The sequence below is a fragment of the Myotis daubentonii genome, chromosome 1 (genome assembly GCF_963259705.1).
Source record: "Myotis daubentonii chromosome 1, mMyoDau2.1, whole genome shotgun sequence".
NCBI classification, from domain to species: domain Eukaryota; kingdom Metazoa; phylum Chordata; class Mammalia; order Chiroptera; family Vespertilionidae; genus Myotis; species Myotis daubentonii.
The window spans coordinates 17,978,482-18,001,724 of NC_081840.1; the positions used below are offsets into that span (position 1 = coordinate 17,978,482).

A 23,243-nucleotide genomic window follows, 5' to 3' on the forward strand; every position below is an offset into this window, starting at 1 on the left:
ATTTACAGATCTCAGACTCTTGTTGGCATTTAAAATGAAGATTTCACCATTTAACTCTTAGAAAAACACATCTCTATAATGTGATTAAAATGAAAACAAATCTAGTTTAATTAAACATCTAGACTGGCAATTGTGATCGGGCAGAAGCACATTTCTTGTGAATGTTTAATAATGTGATTACAACGTGAGCTGCATGCATTGGGATATGGGGAACAATAGTAAATTTGCATGTGAATTTACATCTGTCAACCCTATAAATGTGAGCTCTATATACATAATGCAAACTGGTCTGCTCCTGGGAAACCATGGAAAGTATAGGAACTTATAAATCTGTATAGAATCCCAGCATTGACACTCTCTGGCCCTGTGACTGCAATATGTGTGCTCAGACTCCCTGAGCTTTGGCTTATTCATCTATAAAGCAGGGACATTGATATACTTTTATGCTAAAACCATAGGGAAAATTACATTAGGTGAAATAACAAGTGTATGAACAACGCCTGCCCAGTAGCTCCCTCAGTGGGAAAGGTGTAGGTTATCATGTCACCGTTTATGATTGTGTATGTCTAGGTTGGGAGCAGAGTTTGTTAGCATTGACCTAGCAGGCCCCAAGGTACAGCCCAATTTCAGGCAAGAAACTTATGTGTGCCTTTGAACCTAGATCTCACCTGAATAAAACCACCTTCTTTCACTATTTGGAACTACAGATACAATATAGTATAGGTCACTGGATGGAGCATTAAGATTGCCCTCCAAGAGATACAGGCTTGAGGTCCAGGTCTTCATGTACTAACTTATGACCCTGGGAAAGTTGATCTTATAAGATTCCATATTCCTATTTGCAAAATGATGATTAAATTAGTCTCTAACTCTTAGGTATATTGGGGATATTTAATATAGGAACTCAGAGTAGTGCCTAGTAGTTAATAACTGCACAATAAAATTTAAGAATTAAAACTATCTTGTTGATGTACATGCATTTCTATTGCACTAGAACATAAAACCCTTGAAAGCAGGGGCTGTGTTTTATTTTCCATCACCTACCCATCACCAGCATGGATTCACATGTAAAATAGACTTGGAATAAATATTTGTTGAGTGCTGAATGAATGGTTGCATAAGCAGATCACCCCCCTCAAACCAACCTCACTGATGGGGATGGGGATGGGAGTTAGTAACATTTTTTTAAGCATAAAAGGCAACACCAGTTAGTCAAAAGATTTCTAAAGTGTTTCTGCTTTATGGAAGTGCAATATAATTACTTTTTCTGGCCCATTATCAATTTATTCATTACTATGATTTGTTTGGATATAACCTTTAGCTTTTGCCTTGAATTGTTTTCCACTTACACAACTAGTCCCTACGTGTTCTTATGCAGCACTGTCTATCAACCATGGGCATTTGGCAAACCCCTCTACCCAGGCCCACACAGAGCATCAGAGACTTACTGTAGGCTGTAGAAGTAAAACATGGAAAAGAAGTGCATTTCATGGAGCAAACTGAAACACCACTGGGAATCAAATCCAGTGCACAGGAACCCCATGAACTGAAGACAAGCAGTGCCTCTTTGTCCTTGACTCACCCTCTCCTTCCTCCTCTGACCCTCCTCCCCACTGTTTAAACCTGCAGGGGTATTGACTGGGATTTTAGAAGAGTGGAAAGCTTTATCTCTTTGAGATGAGCTGCAATATGATTACAATCGATGGAGTGATTTACAGTTTAGAGCGCCTTTCATTATCCTCTGTGCTTTACAGAATTAAAATGGCATACTGTATGTGGATATATATTATTTGTATTGGATATTTAGGTACCACCTTTCTCCAAGAAGCTAAATGTGCTTTTTAGATTTTAACTAACTAGAGGGACCCTGAAACCTTGTGCAAAACTTAAATTGAAGACTTTGAAAACTTTTCCTATCAATAAAACTATGCTCTCGCATGGACACTAGGATGTTTGATGTTCATGGAAATTCAGGGGGCAGGGGAGGTGGGAGAGGGAAATTGCATAGGGGAATTGCATTTTATAGTTGGGATAATAATTCTAGATTTTTATAATTACAGACAAATTCTGCATCCCAGAATTATTTTATTGACTACCTAAACTGGAGCTTCTTTGTGACAACAGGGCAAGCAAAACTTGTCATTCACTTAGCCTAGCTTAGACATTATGCAATATTGATGATTGTTTTACTTTGGAAGAATTTGTGTAATTACAGAGGCCTTACCTAGAGTGAGATATTATTAGTATTTTTATGTTACACTATCTTAAGTGAGTATAATTTTAAAAATCACATAGAAGGTGACTACCTTGTATTTCTAATCTTGAAAGCATTATTCCATGGATTTGACTTAATATAAACATACTCATTATTCATAGAAATTAAACATCTGTTTCCTTAAATAGTACCCAGAAGTAACCCTCAAATGTCTCATTACTTATTTAACTGAGACTACTAGAAATAACATGTAAAATATTTAACTTATGGTTAAATAAATATTTATCATGAGCCTTTAAATTTATTAAAGTTCCCCTTCCCCTATGAATACCAAAGTGGTCTACTAAATATGAGCAAAAAATAAACCAGAACCCAAGACAAAGTTGTGCACCTTATAAAGTCTCATAGAAGCTTCCAGAAAAACTATTCTTTTGCTTAACAACCCTCTAGATCAAAAGCACTGTCCTGTTCACAAGTCAATTCTGGATAAATAACATCTTTAGTTATATAGTTTCTAGCATGTTAACTGACTTGCATTTTCATCATTATAACATACTCCTTTTTGTGTTATTTAATAACTTTATAAATAACCTTGAGTCATGTTTCAGCTTAATGTCTCAGGGACATGTGCCTTATGTCCAGGTGCCATGTGTGGATGGACTTCCTTTCCCTCTCTCCCAAATATTCTTCTCTTCTATAGGATGTCTCTGTCTGTTACACACATGTATGTGCATGAGTGCGTGTGTGAGTGCACGCAAGCGCGCGCGCACACACACACACACATCTGTGTCGACCCTTGAACAGTGTGAGGAGATGAGGGGTGCTGAGCCTCATATAGTCCAAAGTGCATGTAGTATAACTTTTGAGTCAGCTACAAACAGCCTACATTTGACCAAAACCCATACTGACAATATATAGCCAATTAATACATTTTGTACATATACCAGTATGTCATATACAATCTTCTCATAATAAAGTAAGCTGGAGAGAAGACAATGTTATTTTCAAAATCATAAGGAAGAAAAAATACATTTAAAGCATTTATTGAAAAATATACCCATGTATAAGTAGACCCGTACAAGTTTAAGCTAATATTATTCAAGGTGAAAGGTATAGTCTTTTTTCTTCTGGGTAATTATGTTTAATTTTAGCATTAGCCAGAGGCCTACAGTTTGGTTTTTAAAAATGTATTTTTATTGATTTCAGAGAGGAAAGGAGAGGGAGAGGGAGATAGGATAGAAACATCAATGATGAGAGAGAATAATTGATTGGTTGCCTCCTATATGCCCCACACTGGGGATTGAGCCCACAACCTGGACATGTCCCCTGACTGGGAATTGAACCATGACCTCCTGGTTCATAGGTCAATGCTCAACCACTGAGCAACACTGGCCAGGTGAGGACTACAGTTTTTGCCTTTAACCGCTTATCAGCTTCTGAGAGACACTGGCAGGGAGAGAATGGCTCTAGATTTGATAGCAGTGATTATATAGATGGTGTCCTGCGTATAATGGTTTGACTTAAGATTTTTCAAATTCATGAAAATGTGAAAGTGATATGCTCAATAGAAACCTCACTTTGAACTTTGAATTTCGATCTTTTCCCAGGTTATTAATATGCAATAGATACTATCTTGTGATGCTGGGCATTGGCAGTGAGCCTCAGCTCCCAGTCAGCCCCATGATCAGGAGGGAAAATGATTGATATTCTATAGTGTATTCACTGTGTTAGATGATTTTGCCCAACTCCAGACTAATGTAAATGTTCTGAGCACATTTAAGGTAGCCCAGACTAAGTTATGATATTTGATAGATTAACTGCACTAAATACATTTTTGACTTACGATATTTTCAACTTAATGGTGGATTTATTAGTATGTAAACCCATTGTAAGTCGAAGAGCATCTGTATTTAACTGGTAAGATACAAGGCTATTTACACATGGCTGGGAATTCACAGAAGGGAAAGATGTGCCTGGTAAAATAAAATAAATAAATAAATAAAATAATACTAAACACCCTCTCATCACTCTCCCATCCCCCAAGCAAGACCATAAAACAGACTTCCATCTAATAAGCTCTTCCCTTCTGCTCAGATATGGTGCTACCAGGTAAAATGGGATTATGTTTGGAAAGAGGCTGCCAAAGTCCCCAAAGGCCTAACTGAGGATGGGGAGGAAGGCAGCCATCATAAATGCTCAGGAAAGTGCTGACTTCTAATGTGGCAGAAATCAGAGTTTTGACTTGAGAGAAAAATTCTAAATTATCCAGATTTGGGTTAAGATCAGAATTTCTGGGGTATGCCAGTGTTCCAGGGTACCAAACGGAATCTGTGAAAGGAGCAGAATGCAATTAAAACCCAGGCTGTCAAGCCAGGTGGTCTTGGCTTGGAATTTTAGCATTTCTGCTCACTCTGTAAGATCTCTGGGACTGTTCCTAATCTGTAATATGAGAATAAAACTAACACTGACCTCAAGGGTTATGTCACAGCTCAATAAAATGTACATGAAGCAGGGAGTATGTAGTAAATGCCCAACAGAGGGCAGCCATCACCATCTAGATGAGCTGGCTGAGTGATAGCAGCATTTGCTATTTTCCGCATCTCTGGGACAACCAGCCCATGAATGGAGTGAAGGTATTATCCCAGTGATTGTGCAATGACAAAATACATGAGATGAGTTCAGAAGGTATACTAGTATGAAGGCAAATGCCTGTTATTTTATTAATGATGCAAATAAAATTTTACATTATGTAAAACAGGCAAGAGATAATAAGAGAAAGCATATTTTTATTCTACTCTCTTCAACACCAGCCACCAGCCACCAGTCTCATAGAGCTGATCTGAGAATTGAATGAGACAATGTATTTAAATCCCTCAGTGCCTAGGACATAGCAACTGCACAATAAAAATATACCTTTAGCGCCTCAGTCTTATCAAACACCTTGCAAGGGTGGCTATATGTGGTTAGTGGCTACTATATTGAACAGCACAGTCTAAAAGAAGAAAAAACACATTGTTAGCTCTCTAAATATCAGTGATTCTCAAACCCAGATATATATGAAATCACCATGGGATTTTAAGAAATATTAATGCCTGGACCTGTGCTTCTCAAATTTTATTGTGCATACAAATCATCTGGGTATCTTGTTGATATGCAGACTCTGATTCAGTGGGTTTAGGGTGGGCAGAGATTCTGCATTTTTTAAAAATTTACTTTTAGACAGAGAGGAAAGGAGAGGGAGAAAGAGAAACATTGATGGGAGAGCATAACATTGATCAGCTGCTTCCTGCATGCCTCTTACTGGACATCAAGCCAGAAACCTGGGCATGTGCCCTGGCTAAATTTAACCAGCAATCTTTCAGTGCACAAGACAATACCCAACAAACTGAGTTACACAGGCCAGGGCAGAGATTCTGCATTTTCAAGAAAATCCCAGATGTTGCTTCTGCTGCTTCTCATCTATGGACCACATCCCAGATCATTTAAATTAGGTGACATGGGACTGGGGTCTGAGCATCCACAGTTTATTAAAAGTTACCAGAGATGCTTGGCCTGAGTGGCTCAGTTGGTTGAACATTGACCTGTGCACCAAAGGGTTGCTGGTTCGATTCTTGGTGAGGAAACATGCCTGGATTGCAGGTTCAATCCCTGGTTGGGGCACATACAGGAAGCAACTGATCTTTGTTTCTCTCTCACATAAATGTGTCTCTGTCTGTCTCTCTTCCTCCTCCCCTCACTCCCTCCTTCCCTTGCTCTCTACTCCCCTTCCTTTCTCTAAACTTGTCCTCAGTTGAGGATAAAAAAATAAAAAAAGGTTACCAGGAGAAATTCATTTGCAGTCAAGTTAAAGAACACTGCTACACACACACACACACACACACACACACACACACACACACACACACACACTATTGAAAATATTTTATTTTTTTAATATATTTTATTGTTTTTTATGGAGAGGAAGGGAGAGGGATAGAGAGTTAGAAATATCAATGAGAGAAAAGCATCAATCAGCTGCCTCCTGCACACCCGCTACTGGGGATGTGCCTGTGACCAAGGTACATGCCCTTGACCGGAATCAAACCTGGGACCCTTCAGTCCCCAGGCTGACTCTCTATCCAGTAAGCCAAACCAGCTAGGGCATGAAAATATTTTAAAAACATTTTTTACACCAAAGTCCAACCCCAGCAAGGTGAAAATCCCTTGGAAATAGAAGCTCACCTACTTGTTAATCTTTATTCATTCCTGACAAATTGGAAAGAACTACTGTCTGGCAGTGCTAATATTTGGGATGCCCTGGTCTGCCTGATTAATGGACATGTTTTGTGACAGAATGGTGGAAGAACTTATTTATAAGATGGTTTTAAAATGTGTACCTAGCAATGTTCACACACACTCATTAAGTAACCTCTCCCCAGTCGCCATTACATCTCTGCAGTCTTGGAAACCCTGTGCAATGATGGCTTTCCTCATAGCTTGTATTTGTACTTCTTATTCTACTACCTATGTTTGTTCTCCTGTTGAGCTGAAAGTAACACTGAACTGAATGGATGAATGGGCAGGTATACAGGGCTTGTTTTAATATGGGTTTCAGATCTGGCAAGACTTCAAGTGTTTGCAGCCAAAGGCAGAATGAAGAAGAGAGAAAATCTTGTCATCATTGTGTCAAGTACATAGACTTGTTTTAACCCTTTAAAATCTCAATAATGACATGTGGACAAATAAATATCTCTTATCCTCCTCTACAGTGTCAAAACTATAAAAGGACAATACCTGTTTGAACATGAGAGACGTTCTCTAACTCAGTTACCCTCAAATGAGAATGATTTTGCACACCCGCCCCCCCGCCCCCATGGGCATTTGGTCCTGGAGAGATGCTGCTGGCATGTAGTTGATGGAATTGGTGATGCTGCTACACTTCCTACAATGCACAGGGCAGCCTGCCACAGCAAGGAATTACCCAGCACAGAATGTGAAGTCTGCCAAGGTTGAGAAACGCTAACTAAACTAGACGGGCAAGGACTTCTGGTTGAGAATATTTTTGATGAAAAAACAAAAACAGAACAAAAATATAAAAGCCTAGTGTCAGTGTCAATCAAAGCATGACTCTGAGAGATAGAAAAAAAATGTGCAGGAAATTTGAGGTAGTCCGATCTGAGCATCAGAATGAGAATCTTGGCTCTATCCCTTAAGCTGAGTGGTATTTAGCCTCTCAGAGCCTCAATAGTGTAATCTTAAAATGGGTATGGTGGTAATAATATTAGCAAACCCAGTTCTCTCATAGCATAGAGTGAGGCTCAAGTGTAATAAAGCATATGAAAGCACTTTGATTTGCAGGAAGCACTATGTGTTTTGCCTATAAAGACAAAGCTTTGCACAGCCAGTATGGCTCAGTGGTTGAGTATCGGCCCATGAAACAGTAGGTCACAGTTTGATTTCTGGTCAGGGCACATGCCCAGGCTTCAGGCTCGATCCTTAGTAGGGGGTATATGGGAGGCGGCTGATCCATGTTTCTCTCTCATCTATGTTTCCATCTCTATCCTTCTCCCTTCCTCTCTCTCTAAAATCAATAAAATCATATTTTAACAAAAGACAAGGCATTGTGGAATTTGATACGCTCAAATAGAAAGAGGGATATTTCTAATCTAGGGCCTAGAAGAGGAGCCAGTTCTCTATTCTTTTCAGGTTCAGAGTTGGGTGGTCAAGAGGGATTTTAGCTTAGAACATCAGTAGGCTTTTTATTGACTCAGGAAGGGAATTCCAGTCAAGAGCACTTCACCTGATGTGGACTGCAGTTTCAAGGAGGAAAAAAAAACACACACACACACACAAACAAACAACGGAGATGCTGTTCTCCTGAATACCATCTGGATGGGAAGATGGAAAGTCCTACACATCAGAGCTGCTTATCAGTCTTCACTTTCCAGGAAACTTGGCTCTGACTTGAAAATCCCCTTACTGCATGGTGCTCAGGTTTCTTAAAACCCTGATGCCAAAACCAGCCACCCACTCATGGAGGGAGAGGATCTTTCACCATCCCAGGTAGCCCAGCCTCCTAGGGGGCCTTGAGCTGGGGCTAAAATTAATTTCTCGGGCTCAGCTCACCTCTCACCTTCCTTTCCTTTGCCCACCACTGCATTGTGTCAAGAAAGTAATCAGAGGCTTTATAAAGAACATTTGTCAGTGTCTGGGTGCTAGCTTGGGGCTGATTCTACTTTTATTTCCACCTCCTGTTCCTTAGCCTTTCTATTTCCAGGTTCAAAGAAAGAAGGTGTTTTTGAGTTCTACCTCTCAGAATTAATGGATATAAGATTCCAATGGCTACAGAACTTTTTTTTTTCATTTGGATCCTTCCCCCAGCTAGTTTATAAATATTTCACAGTGGGATGTTTCAGTAGAGCCACATAAATTCCCATCAGTGCCCATGAGAAGATTCTGGAGTTGACCCATTCACCCTGGCACACAGGGACCTGTAGAGAACATGTCTTCAGAATAAGAAAACTTAGGTGAATATTCCATAGAAACTATCCAATATTTCTTTAAACATTAGCAAGAGACAAATAATACCATTGAACTCCTCTTGGTGGTTTTTTCTATGTATTACTATCGATAACATAGAATAGCTTAGAAAAAGGAGAATGCAATACTTTTCTAGAAACTGTCTCCAGGTGGCTTTGTTTTTTGGTGCCCGGATACAGGGTGTATTTTGCTCTTATGGTTTAATACAGATTAATTAAACATGACTGGATTGCTCTACTGATGCTTTCAATTTTGTTAAATGGGTCCTTTCAGTCTCACAGGAAAGCAGGTGGGAGAGAAAGTAAGGTACCCAAGCTCAAAGGTGAGCCACTCCTAGGACGGCTTGGAAGAGTGGAGTGTGAAACTATAATGTTGCACCTTCCAATCCAGGCAACTGAGTAAAGTGGGAGCTCCTTCAAATACTCAGTATTCTTTCAATTGCCCCTGGAAGCACATTGCCATTGCTGTCAGGTTAGTTTGAACTTGTTACAAATGAGTCTTGTAGCACAGCTAAAAGAACTTCTCTTTTTAAAGGAGAATTTCCAACTCTACATCTCAGAATAACCATGTATGTGTGGTTATTGATACTCTCTTTTGTAATATGATGCTTAACAGCGGTTCTCAACCTGTGGGTTGCGACCCCTTTGGCGGTCGAACGACCCTTTCACAGGAGTCGCCTAATGCCATCCTGCATATCAGATATTTACATTATGATTCATAACAGCAGCACCATTACAGTTATGAAGTAGCAACGAAAATAACTTTATGGTTGGGTCACAACAAGAGGAACTGTATTTAAAGGGCCGGAAGGTTGAGAATCACTGCTTTAAGAAAAGGAATAAACCTATGATGACACAAAAAACGTTGCTCACTTTTATTAACACAATTTAAAAATATCCCCTAGTTTGCTGTGGGGCAATAGTGGAAATCTGTCTAGTTGAGAACAGGAGAATCTGGTTTTTCTTCTGTCCCTCATTCACTCTGTGACCTTAGGAGAGGCAGAATTTGAAAAGTAGAAAAAGGATACCTACCCTACCCAACTTAATAGTCAAAATGAAGAAATCTGTATAAGTGAATATATAATAGTAAAAAAAAATGCTACCCAAATGTTTGGAAATCCTCATAACTAACATTTATTGAGTATTGACCTAATTGACCCAGACTTATGTTAAGTATTTTACATGTGTTCAAATCATTTAATCTTCACAGTAATCCTGGAAAGTAAGTATTAGTACTACTAACATTTTTTAAAGACTAGGAAACAACTATTCTGGAGGTTAAATAACTTTTCTAAGATTTGGAAGTGGATCACAAAATAGGAAAAATAAGCACTTACTTAGGGAACCAAGAAAAAAAGAGTAAAAAATTAGAAGGTGGGGAGAAAGAATCTGATATATTTTGAAAGCATTACGGTGATCATCAGAAGAGAAAAATCGGACCTGTTAGATTCTCACACTTAGAGTTTAGTGTTGTGGTATTTTGAATTATATGTGGAGAGAGGCACCAAATATTTCAGTGTTTAGAGCATCTCAAGATCTTAATCCAGCCTGTATTAGACTCCCAGGGAATAGCACCAGCATCTCAACTCCAGCCAGTTGCCTCCAAAGCCCATACTTACAGCTACTCTACTGCCTCATGTCCTACAATAATACTTATTATTAGTAAATAACAATTACCAACAGTTACTAGTAATGACAGTTTTCAGTGTGAAGCAATGTCATTAAATAAAGCTTTTTCTCTGTTTTGAAAACATAGGAAGCAACCTGTAATTTGGAACTAAAAATACAAAGAGGTAGGCACACAGCAAGGGTCACTGGTCTCCTTATATGTTTGTGGCTTTAAAATTACCACCAAAGAGCTTTTTCATTGCTTGGCAGCAAACTCATAGATTCTATATTGGCTCAGGGCAAGTGGTTAATATCAATTTAGAAATCTTTGAAATTCCTAATAAAAACATAACAAACCCTACAGCAGCACAGGCAGGGCCAATGATAACATGCATGGAGTGAGACCGATTTTTCCTATGAGAAAATAAACAGCTTTTAAGACCTCAAGCTATTTTGATTTTCCTGCAACCCCCACCCCACAGAGTTTAAGCAAGAAGCATTTAAAGATCAGGTCTATTGGTGTCTAGTGAATTTGGATGATGATAAAAATTCAGAGTGGCTGTTAACACCTCTGGCTCTCTTCCAAGGCTCAAAGATAATCTCATAAGGTCATTTTTGTGACTTAATTTCAAAAGTGCTAAATGTATGATAAGGGACTCCCAGCAAAGGCTGAACTGGATACTGAGAGGGTAGATAAGGGGCAGGTGGGGCTTTCTGCTTCAATAACATGGGAGTCTTGTGTGCTATTTGTAGGTGCTCCCATAATTCTAAAATAAGACATAGGAAGACTGGTTCTTAGGGGGGAAAACCCAGTAGCACAGTTACTTCTGATTAGCTTTAAAAAATAATGCTGAGTTAGGCAGGAAAATATAATCACAGCCTTCAGGTCATTCAAAATCCTTGAGCTACAATTATTAATAGCCAAACAGCTCTTACATTTCCAAGAATGTGCTTCTGGCTTTCTCATCCCTATGTACATCTCACTATAAAGGAAGTGAGGGGATAAAAGTGAGGAAATTATGGGGAGCTCAGAGTGTAGGAGTTCAATAGCCAGGCATAGCGTTGTGACCACATTAATGGAAAGTTCAGTATTCTATACTATTCTCTTGCATCCACCAGGTAATAATACTATTGTGGAGCAAAGGCCATTAGCCAAAGTATTTTCCTTTCCATTCCTGAAACATTTATTATCAGGGTTTTTGTTTGTTTGTTTGTTTGTTTGTTTCCTGGGAGAAGTGAGAGATGGGAGGGAAAACTAAGGGATTATTTAAATGATCTCTTCTAAAGAAGGCAACCTTCCCTCCCACTGCCCTTGGTTCAGCCATCTGGCTCTGGAGTTTGTTGGCAAATGCTCCTTGACTATAAAATTTAAACAGATGATTAACCCCTCTCCCTCCCACACCAGAATGCTTGCTATTAAAACCCCTACTTAGGACCAATCTCTGAATATTAAGGTAGGCTTAGTGTTAGTGAAAAAAAAAATTGGCAAAGTCAACCAAATGAATGAAATGCCATCCTTAGTTTTTCCCTGTTACCCTGACTTATTATTCAACCATTCAAGTTTAGTAAACTTTCTTTCATAGTATTACTGCAATCTCTGGCCATGTGTACCTAACTAAATAGTACCACAAAATCCCTGCTCTCAAATTAACTATTTCGTGATGATCAACAGTAGCTCATGATAAAGATGGCACACCTTCCCTAAGGCATTTCTCATCATTTTCAGCGCCCTGGAAATCCTATAGTAATTGACTTGGTATGAGCCAGTTGGGTTGACAGTGTTTCAGTGCATAGTTAGTAAGTCTCCAGAAGCTCCCTACACTGGACCAAGACCTAAAGAAATAATTTATCTTCTCATACAAAAGCTAGATATGTACACTTAATGCTCAGTGTTTTATGATTTAATGATGGTCAGGAGAAAATTACCATTTAGAAGAATGGGAGAGCAAAAAAGAATACGGTCATTGAGAGTAAAACATGTACCTGTTGGGTAATGCTCATTCACCGGCCAGTTGTCCACCTGAAGCGTGGCATTGCCCCCATTCCTGGTGAAGCGTACCACGTGGTATTTACCATCATTTACTGGGGTTCTCTCTTCTTTGATGGAGATGTCAACTGTCCCGATATTGAAGACAACTCCAATTTTCCCCTGTTCCTATAAGAGAGAAACACAAAAGGCACAGTTATCACCAACCACAAGGTTTTCTCTTTTTAAAGTTGATCCGCCAACTAACAATAAATGTGTAGGTACTCAGAGGGAGGTGTCAGCATGAAGTTAACAATTTCTCCATGGGCTTTCATCCTAAACATAAAACCAACAGTATCAAGTTACCCAAGTTGCTCTCACAGACTGCATACCATAGGTTACATCATTTGATAGTCCTCAGCAGATATCAAAGTTGGAACCACAGGACTACCTAATAACTGTTCAGTAGCACAGAAAAACTCACTTCTGTGTAGTGAGTTAGGACTGTTTTCTAGGAGATACTAATAAGACATTGGGCCCTACAGCACCTCACAATTCAGATTGAGGATTAAAGAGTGAAGCTAAGCCTTGTACATTTTGGGCAATCAAGGCCAAGGGGAGGGGTGCTGAATTATTAGAAGTCAATGAAAGAGGAGCTAGCATTATGGACCAACTCCTGATGATACCTCTCTGTAGGTCTAAAACACAAAATGTGTCCTCAATAGAGGCCAGGGACACTGAGCTGGGGTTTTCAGAGTCAGTTGGCTGTCACCCTTCCCACACTTGTAGCCCTACTCCTGAGGTTAATTCAACGAGGGATGCAATATTAAGAACTAAAGCTTTATGGTACACACCAGGAGATACCTCTGATACCCAAAAAAGACTTTTGCAGGTGAAAACACAATGAATTCCAAAACACTGTGGCAATGGAGGGGATGATTATGGTGCTGGTGATGGTGGTAGTGAAGGTGGAGGTGGTGATATCATCCACCTCCTGGGAAGTGAAATATTGAAAAGTAACAGTGCAATGAAAACTTATACTGTTCTCCTCTGATAATTGGTTACAATCAAGTGTTGGGATGAGTATTCCATTGAGACATAAAATAAAAGTAACCTTAGTGACTAGAAGCAATCTCTCTCCATGTCTAGGAAAGGCATTAAGACATGCAGGATGCCAGATGGAATAGGCATAGGGATAGTCTGACTTATTGGCTAAGCAATAGGTTAGACATTGATGGATAGTACAATTTTGTTGTAATTCTGACGTTCTAGAAGACTGAGTCACAGTATTTATTCACATAGTCCCATATCCTCTCTTTCCTAATTCAAGAAGTAGAAGAAGAAGACAAGGAGGAGGAGGAAGAAGGGGAAGTGAGAGGGAGACAGAAGAGGAGGAAGGGACAAGTAGGAGATGAAAGAGAAGGTTATGGGAAAATAAGTCTAGAATTCATATGGCCTAACATGTAAGAAATATTTTGCTGAATCTCAGATTTAGTAATTTGGTTCATTCATTCATTCATTCATTCATTCATTCATTCATCTATTCAATCATTCTAGACAAAAATACAATGTTTATTAAGCACTTACTGTGCTTGCTTAAAGTTGATAAATTATGACTTCTGATGAGATTTTAGGCACTGATCTCCATAGAGTTAGTATGTTTTACTTATTTTTTTTTAAAGACAGGCTTTACTCAACTTCTTAGTTCTCTGTTAGTAAATGAACACACCTTGTGCCCAACCAAAGGATGGAGAAACACCCAGGAGTCTTGATCTTAGAAAGTAGGAATCTAGGCTGATCCATCAAGGCTGCTTTCAGGAGGCAGAGATGCTGAGATACAGGGTGGACATCACTGCTTCCTTTGTACCCAACAGTACAGCACACAATGTAAAATGATGCCTGCAATTCCCAGGTTCTGTTCTCTGGGAAAAGTGATTCAGCTGCCTGCCAAAGTAGTGACTCCATCCACCCATGATTTCTTAAATCCCTATTTGCTGTGACACTATGTTCTCAGTGTTGCTCTGTTTTATTTCCACTTCTTCATCTTCGGCACTAAAGTGCCTAGAATTAAGATATGATGCATAGATAAATGTACCTAATAATAATTTTTTGCATAGTTTATGCCCGTAATTAATAGTATGATTCATTTTATTATTATCCTTAATTCTCTAGGAATTCAGAAATGACAATATCACTTCTTTTGCTTTTTCTTAGTTAAACAATTAATGTTCTTTGCTAAGGTTGTGTAAGTGTGTGTGTGTGTGTGTGTGTGTGTGTGTGTGTACCTAGTCACTCTCATCCCTAAATAAGCAAAGCTATAGGAACCTGAGTTAGAATCTGTTTAGCAGAATGAATGGACTGAGGGAGTTAAGAAACCATGACTGGGGACACCATTACTCCTCGGCCCAGCCCACGCAAGTGGGCTGTTCATTGCATCACTGGTCTTCAATGAGAAGCCACTGTATAAATCCTGTATGTGTGGCAAGGACTGCTGGTGATTCAACTCACCTCTGAGTCACTAATTAATCCTGGATGGAGAACAGTTTGAGGGGGAGAGAGAGCTTTAAACCAGTCCTCTGCAGCTTTTCAGCCACAGCAGTGGCCAAGTATGGTTCTGGCTCAGTGAACTGGCTGATCAGCTAGATATAGTCTTGGGCAGATTCTCTGCAAGATCCATAATAGATTCAGAGAAAGGAAAGATTTAATCTCTGCCAGAGTAAATATTTGGTCCTTATCTGAAGCTCCACACATTTGCCGCCGCAATTGCTCTTTCAGAGAGATCTTTCTTATCCTGTTCACATGTGGCCAATGTCGATGGAGACCTCCAACCCGATGTTTCACTGTGTTTCCTGTAGTGGTAATCATGGCTGTACTAGACCTCAGATGTGGTCTCTTCACTCGCATAAAATTTCATTACTTCAACCTCCTCGTCGTTTGTCATGGGACCACAGTGGCATTATACTTTGAGGCTAACTGCTTTGTCTCAGTTCATTATAAGCCTTGTGGCAAATACCCAGATAGTCGCCCAGGTTTGAATCCATCATGCTCAGCTGTCATGAAAATAAACTCTTATAGCCCATGTGTCCAGAAAAGAGAAGATGTAAGAGCGAAAAATCTTGGCTTCAGAGTCAACCCTGACTGACCTTGGGCAGGTTACTTAACTTTTCTGACCCATTTCTTGATACTATATTATGCGGACAGGATACCAGCTTTACATACTTTATAAGGCCATTGTAAGACTGAAATGATATGGTTAATATCTGAGCCCTTTATAAATAATCACATAAGATACAAACAGGAGATAAATGAGATTAAGAGAAGAAACCATGCAATCCTTTGACCATATACGACACTGATTACTGCAGAAGTTAATTGGTTCAAAAGAATAAACATGGGTTTTAGTACAGCATGATTCCAAAAATGCCTGTGGTTCTGAAAGCTCTATGACCTTAGGCAGGTTATTTAACGTCTTTCTGATTTTCCTACTATAAAAGGGATGTGTGTTGCACAGCCACTATGGTTCAGTGGTTGAGCATCAACCTATGAACCAAAAGGTCATGGTTTGATTCCCAGTCAGGGCACATGCCCAGGATGTAGGCTCGATCCCTAGTAGGGGGCATACAGGAGGCAGCCAATCAATGATTCTCTCTCATCATTGATGTTTCGATCTCTTTCTCCCTCTCACTCTCTGAAAAAAAGGAGGGAAGGGCATGTAGATTAAGGAAAAGACTACCTCTAAAGCTTTGTGAGGATTTTAGAAGAGCAACAGGTATGAAGCCCTGGCAGGTGGCTGTGCATACTTTGGGACTTTAATGAGTGCCAGTCATAATTCCCCTTTCTTTCCCTCATTAGTGAAGTTAACATAGTGGCATGCGCTTCAGAACTTTTGGTTTGGCCACACTGTCATCAAGAAATACAATGAAAATAAATGAATATTTTAGCAAATGGAACATTACAAAACATTTGAAAGGTTGATTTCCTGTCACAATTAGGTAGTTGCTTTCTCTACCAAGTAGTGTGGCTGCAAAAACAGCATTCGTATAAATGATAATAACCCACGCCCATCACTATCAAAGTTGCTACCCAGTCAGTCACCTCAATCTATGCTTTTCTTCAATACTACAAACAAATACAAGTGGTAAATCTGAAGACATTGTTAAAGAATCTTCAAGTGCATTTAAGGGGGAAAAACACACCAAAAAACAAACAAACAAACAAACAAACAAACAAACAAACAAAAAACTGCAGGGCACAATAAATAGCTGTCTTTAAATAGCCAGTAAGTCATTCTTCATCAATAATGACTGTTTATGAGCCCACCTGGTTCATCAAATGAGTCAGATTCCAGTTTTCTGATCTTCCATCAGCTACATTACAGCTCATGCTGTGGAGGTGACCCCAGAGATACTGCCAATACTAGGGTCACATTTCAGGAGCAAAAATACACAAGGGCAAAGAAAAATCCTCAGGAATAAAGATCTCCCTGAAGGCAATTTCTTCATTCACTCCCGAGTGCCCCTGGGGAAGGCAGAATGTACCTTCCACTATTTCAGAAAATTGCAGCTGACAGAAACAGAACTGGGCCTCTCACATGTATGCCAGGGAGGTGTGCAAAGGAAGCAGTTCCCAGTATCTTCTCTTCCAGGCTTCCCACAGACTCTGGAAGCTCAGTGTGAGTCAGTAACACAAGGAAAATGGCATGTATGTGATTTCTCTTGGGTCCACACACTTCCAGGTCTGCCAAACTCATTTCAGGGTCTGGGTCCTGGAAAATAAAGTTACTAGTGGCACTGTTTGCCATATTTTTCTACTCCCCTCCCTTCCACCATTGCAGCCTCATAATAAGAGAGAACTGCTGTGTCTCTTTGTAATGTGTAGAGCCAAGAGATCAGTGTCAATCGATCAATTGGAGTCACTCCTGAGCCACACACTTAATTGCTGGTGTGAGACTCACCAGAGTTCTCCCCTTTTCTCTCAACCACTCCACTCAGCAAATTCCTGCCAGTGGCTTGTCAGCCTGGCTCACTGAGTGAGGATGGCAGTGAGCCAACTAGCAATGGACATAGAACATGACAGAGAAACAAAGTTTGGTTGCTTGATGCCACCAATTTATTTTAGAATAAACGTTTATTGATTTTTAGAGAGAAAGGGAGGAAGAGGGAGAGAGGGAGGGAGGGAGGAGGGGGGAGAGAGAGAGAGAGAGAGAGAGATCTATGTGAGAGTGTAACATCCACCAGCTGTCTCCTGCATGCTCCATACCCAGGAACCAGCTGCAAGCCCTGTAAGTGCCAAGATGGGGACTCGAACTGGGAACCTTTCGGTGCAGGGATAATTCCTAACCAATTGAACAACACTGGCCAGGATGCCTCCAAATATTTTAAGCTGTTTGTTGTTGAACATAACCCAGACTACCTTGATGGACAGAGTAGGTGTTTGGCAAATATTTTTTAATAGAATAATTTTGGAATTCTCACAATTACCCTTCAGACTGTATACATGTTAAAGAGAGAGAGAGTAAGAGAATTGGGAATTCACCAACTAATAGGAGACATAATGGTATTTAAGATCAGAATGCAAATCTGCCTGACTTTAAAAACCCATTGATTTTCCACCATGTTATATTTCAGTCACATTTGTTACATGTTGCAATTGGATAAATATATATACTTTATGTCTGCCTAACCTATCTGCCCAACCTAATTGTGGGTATGTCAAATATAGGAATTCTAGCAATGCTCAGTAAATGTTTGTTGAAAAAATGGATAAGTGAATCAATGAATACTGAATTTGAATGTGTGGATATAATAGAAACAAATGGCGAAATTTGGCTAAACTGGATATGAACACAATAAAGTAGATAATTGGTTGCATATATTCAGATTATTTTTTGCAATAAATCTTGGGCAAAACATATAGTCTCATTGTGCTTTATGTATGCAGTCAGTAAAATACAAAGAGATGATGTACAATTTATTTGATTCATCAGATAATTTTGGCTAAGGAATAATTATATTGACGTTTTCTAGGATAAAACACTGCATTAGAACACTTTTGAGGCCCTTTTTGTGACTATTAATTGACTTTCCATGAAAAGCATCAGTTCATTCTTTTAATGTACTGTCTCCTTGTTCTTGACCCAGGACAATTGTTAGCTAAGAAGCACCAAATGTGCACTTTGGGTGTGCAGAGCCATGCACTTTTAAAGGATTCAAAATGCGTAAGAAATTAGGTCTCTCCCTCAAGAAGTCGGAGATGGAGAATCAGCCTATCAGGAATCACCCAGAGCAACACAACTCCAGCTGTGAGCCTTGAAGAGGGTTTGGACTTTCACTGTCATCCCATGACAATGACCAGGTTCCCTTCCCTTGAATGACTTAATTGTTGCTGTGACAGGAAGGGCAGGAGAGGAGAAATTGTTTGTCCTGGGTTCCAGAAACCATTAAGACTTATAATCTGAAGACATGAGCCCAGTCAAAGCTCTAACTCTCATTTTCCAGGTGATCTTGAGCAGGTCCCTCCTCTATCTGAATCTCAAGCTATCGGTATGAACAATGAGAATAACAAAACAAAGACAACAACAATAATATCTGTGTTAACTGGTAATTAAGAGAAATGTACAAAATTTTGGTAAATTCTGAAGTGCTTTCAAAATAAAAAAAAACAATAATGTTGATGGTGGGGTGACACTAATGATCATAGTGAATATGTTGGTGGGGTAACTGGGTGAGAAATAGTAAGACAGATGATGGAGGAGTCAGAGGCTTTTGTGCATGACCTACAGAATACTTCTCTATTTAGAATGACTGTCTCCCATTGAAGTTCATCAACTCCAGATTGTCCCTAGAAAATTCACATGAAATGGCTTGGAAACTAATTCTGTTTTCCTAAATCTGCACAGGCCTCCATGACCTTTGCACCCATCCAGCAAAATTGCATCCATCTCTCCTCCTGGCCACAGCTGTGCTTCACCTGGTGCTTTGCTGATGTCTGTTTATGTGAGGTCAATCAATTAAAGAGGATTAGATCCACAGTCTGAAATACTAACAGAGGGCCAAGAGAGATAAGAATGATAAATAGCTCAAGACAGCTTCATCTCTAACTACAAGCAAGAAAAAAAAAAGGAGATAGAGAAAGCAGGGATGACAGCTTAGGACAACAGGAACAGGAACTCTGACCTGAAAGGGGGAATCAAGGAAGGACAAGACAGCGGGTGCAAGTAAATAAGATGCAAGTCCAAGTCAAGGCTCTAACAGTCATGGTCACAGACTGGCATCCTGAGTCATCACGTCCTTCAAGTTCACTCTGAATATTCACTTCACTTCCCAGACCTCAATGTCACAATGCCTTGTTTGGTAGTTAAGTCTGACTACAGAGCAAAAATTAATGTATTTTTGTAGGAGCCCCAGTGTTATGCCAAGACCTGGAGCAGTCTCCTGGCAGGACTCAGGTGACAGCTGGCAGGGCTGTGCTGACTGAAACCCAGTGCAGACTGAATATCTCCCATAAATTCCTTCTCTCCCTGCAAATCTCTACCACAGCTGTGAGACAACCACCCGATGGCCTTCATAAAGAGACCATAAGCCCTGTGTGCACAGTAATAGCATTCAAATCCTCAAAATTGGGAAGTACGTTTTAAATCATCTAGCATTTTTCTAAAACCTCTTACATCTTATCTATGTGCTTACAAAGTGTGATCCTGAGACCACCAGTGGCAGTATCACATGGGAAGGTGTTAGAAATGCAAACTCTTGAATCTTACACCAGACTCCCTGCATCAGAAACTCTGGAATGGGTCCCAGCAATCTGTACTCTCACACACCCTCCAGGTGCTTGCTAAAGTCTGGGAACCATTTCCTTTTATCAATGTCTTGGTTCCACTAGGGCAGTAGTTTCAATAGGAGGTGCTTTTGTGCTTAGTGATTGTAACAACTGGGTGTAGGGTGCTACTGGCATCTAGTGGGTACCAGGACAGGTATGCTGCTTACTATCTGACAATACACAACAAAGAACTATCTGGCTCAAGACATCAACCGAGCCACTATTGAGAAACTTCAGTAGGGAGTACAAAACTTCAGTCACTCAACAGATGTCCATAAACCATGTACACCTGATAGAAACTAGTCTACAAATATTTACCTATGATTTAATTTATTCCCCACAATACTCCTTCTATAATGCATATATCCATGCACACAACACAGACAGACACAATACATGTGTAAAACATGCATGCCTGTTTGTACACACATATACATTTTTATATATTTCACCTAGCTTGTGGTCCAGCCCTGAAAGAACAGGGTGAGCAAAGAGCATGTGTGGATCATCTCTAGACACTCCTACTCTATGTTGAGCTCAAGGGCCCAATTTATAGGTGTAAACTTGGAAATGCAAGCTCACATAGCCAAAATGTGGTAGGTCTAAATTGCATGTCCTATATTTCTTTCCTGATCTGGTCTTGGTTAACCCCCTTCTCTTTTCTTATTTTTATATATTTTTATTGATTTCAGAGGGAAAGGGAGGAGAGAGAGATAGAAACACCAATGATGAGAGAGACTCATTGATCGGCTGCCTCCTGCACATCCCACAGTGGGGATCAAGCCACAACCTGGTCATATGCCCTGACCGAAAATTGAACCCTGACCTCCTGCTTCATAGGTCCATGCTCAACCATACTCAGGCACCCTCTTCTCTTTTAAGTAATTGTTGATAGCTCCTAAGACAGTCAGTCACCCAGTACATCTCCCCTGGCACAATGACATGAGCTGATAACCTCAACTCCAATTTAGTTCCTTGATCCTTCCCTACAGACTAGTCAGTTTCTACAAAGCTCTCGGGTCAGTTATGAGTGGGCTGCAAAGGAGATACTTCCTCTCTTAGTACTAGATAGTCTAACCCGATGATGGTCAGCAGGTCCTCTATGAAAGATAGACCAGTAAATAGCCACTAACCTTCTAAGACCTATTCTGAAATTGCAAGGAAACCTTTAGTGATTCTCCACAGTGCTTTACTATTTAACTATTTTTCAAGTGACAGACTGAGTTAACATTATGGCTTCCAGGTGAATGGACCTATTTGAATAATAAACATGAACCAAGAATTAATAATTCTTGGTTTAATAAGTAAAGCATTCTTAGTTACTTCCATAGATAAATTCCCAGGTATACCTCTATATCATTTTCTAGAAAAAAAAAAAAGACAGAGAGAGATTTGTTATATACATTTTAGAACTGAGAAATTCAGTGTACTTGGGATGGTCAGAAAATCTGATGAGGATTATTGCATTTTTTTTAAATGATGCCTTTGCTGAATGAGTATGCAAAGGTTGTAGGAGGCAGATTGGCTTAAGGCAGATGATTAGCAAACTATAAGCCAAATCTGGCTACTGCCTGTTTATGTAACTAAAGTTTTATTGGGACACAGCTATGCTCAGTCATTTACATATTGTCTGTGGCGGCTTTTATGTTATATTAGCAAAGTTGAATAGTTGCAACAGAAATCATGTGGCCTAGAGTCCTGAAGTATTTACTCTCTGGCCCCTTAGAGGAAAAATTTGCTGACCCCTATTATAGAACCTTGCATAACTTAAAGCTAACTATAATTTACTTTCAATGTTAGACCAATAGTTTATATTTAAGCATTCAAAATAACTCAAATATGAGTGAGAAGGTCAAATGAGAAAGAAGTCTGTACCTGCTCTGTCAATGATTACCTGGTAAAGAGAGCACACTTCTATTAAGTTAAAACAAAATATAGAAAAATGCACCCAATTTTGGCATGAACTCATCTATCTCAGATTCCATTAAGGGTGCTTTAGACACTAAAATCAATTCAACATAACACTGTCTGAAGGTGAGCAGCTGCAGATACAGAAAAATAAATTAGAGGCTTCTGGCAAAAGATGATGGTATAGAGGAATAGTCGGGTAATGGAGGAGACGGAGCAAAGTTGTAAAGTTATTAAAATTATAATGACCTGACACTTCTTTCTGAATATTTGTTTAGTTCTGTGGAGTGAATCATGTACATGTTAAAAGCTTGGGACTCTAAGAGCCAGAACACATCATTCTGATGCTAGGATGGCAGTTCACTGTATTAGATGGAATAAGAGAAGAGCATAACATTGCAACCCAATGAATATCTCAGTCTCCAGGACTCCAATGCATCTGCAAGACACTTAAGTCCCTTGAGTGATAAATGGTGATTCACTGAGCTCTCTTGGTTTACCTGCAAGGAGATTCTACTGTGTCATCTTAGGATGAACACACTGAAATAGGGGCTCATTTTTCATTTCCTAGTTATCGTAAACAAAATGGCCAGCAGACGCTAATATATCAGCAATGGCTGTCTGCATGCAGGGACACCAGTATGTGTGTGTCCTGGAGATAGTGTCTCAGGGAGGTATTTTCTCCAGGTGATGCTTTATAGCTCTCCACTTTGTCTACTAGAACCACTGTAACATTCTGTCTTGGATCTTATCAGCACTTCTAATTCAAAAGGTTGATTCTGACCTACCTCCAATCACCATAATAAAAGCAGCAGAGGTTAGGGAAAGTTAAATTTAAACCACTGCAGCACATTTAGAAAAGGCAGGCCTGCTGGCCTCCAGGCAGCATCAAAGCCACTATCCAGGGAGTCATCTGGACACCTGAGCAGAGGTATAAAAAGAAGAATGCTTTCCTTGGGCCTCAGGTGAGTTTAGTTAAAGTAATCCAAATGGGAGACTTGCAAACACATTAAAGGGAGCTGACTCATGCCTTAGGAAAGGCAAACAACTTACCAGCAGGGAGAATTGTTTCAAAGCTGCATGCTCTTTTGATAGAATAATTCAAGAACAGGTCTCCTTATTTTACCTGAATTTTGTATCTGTACTAAATTGTAAAGTGAGTCAGTTTCAGCCAAATGAAGGAAATATCCCTGAGAAACTGGAAATCATC

General features: G+C 39.7%; 1 protein-coding gene across 4 annotated transcripts in view; it reads right to left on the reverse strand.

Annotated features, from left to right (window-relative positions):
- The window catches only part of NRXN3 (neurexin 3), a 1,138,093-nt gene that overhangs the window by 177,864 nt on the left and 936,986 nt on the right, over positions 1-23,243 (reverse strand). For all 4 annotated transcript variants that reach the window (XM_059689087.1, XM_059689077.1, XM_059689096.1 and 1 more), the window contains one exon: positions 12,325-12,496. In XM_059689087.1, coding sequence (XP_059545070.1) covers positions 12,325-12,496 — 172 coding nt within the window. The remainder of the gene's footprint in view (positions 1-12,324; positions 12,497-23,243) is intronic.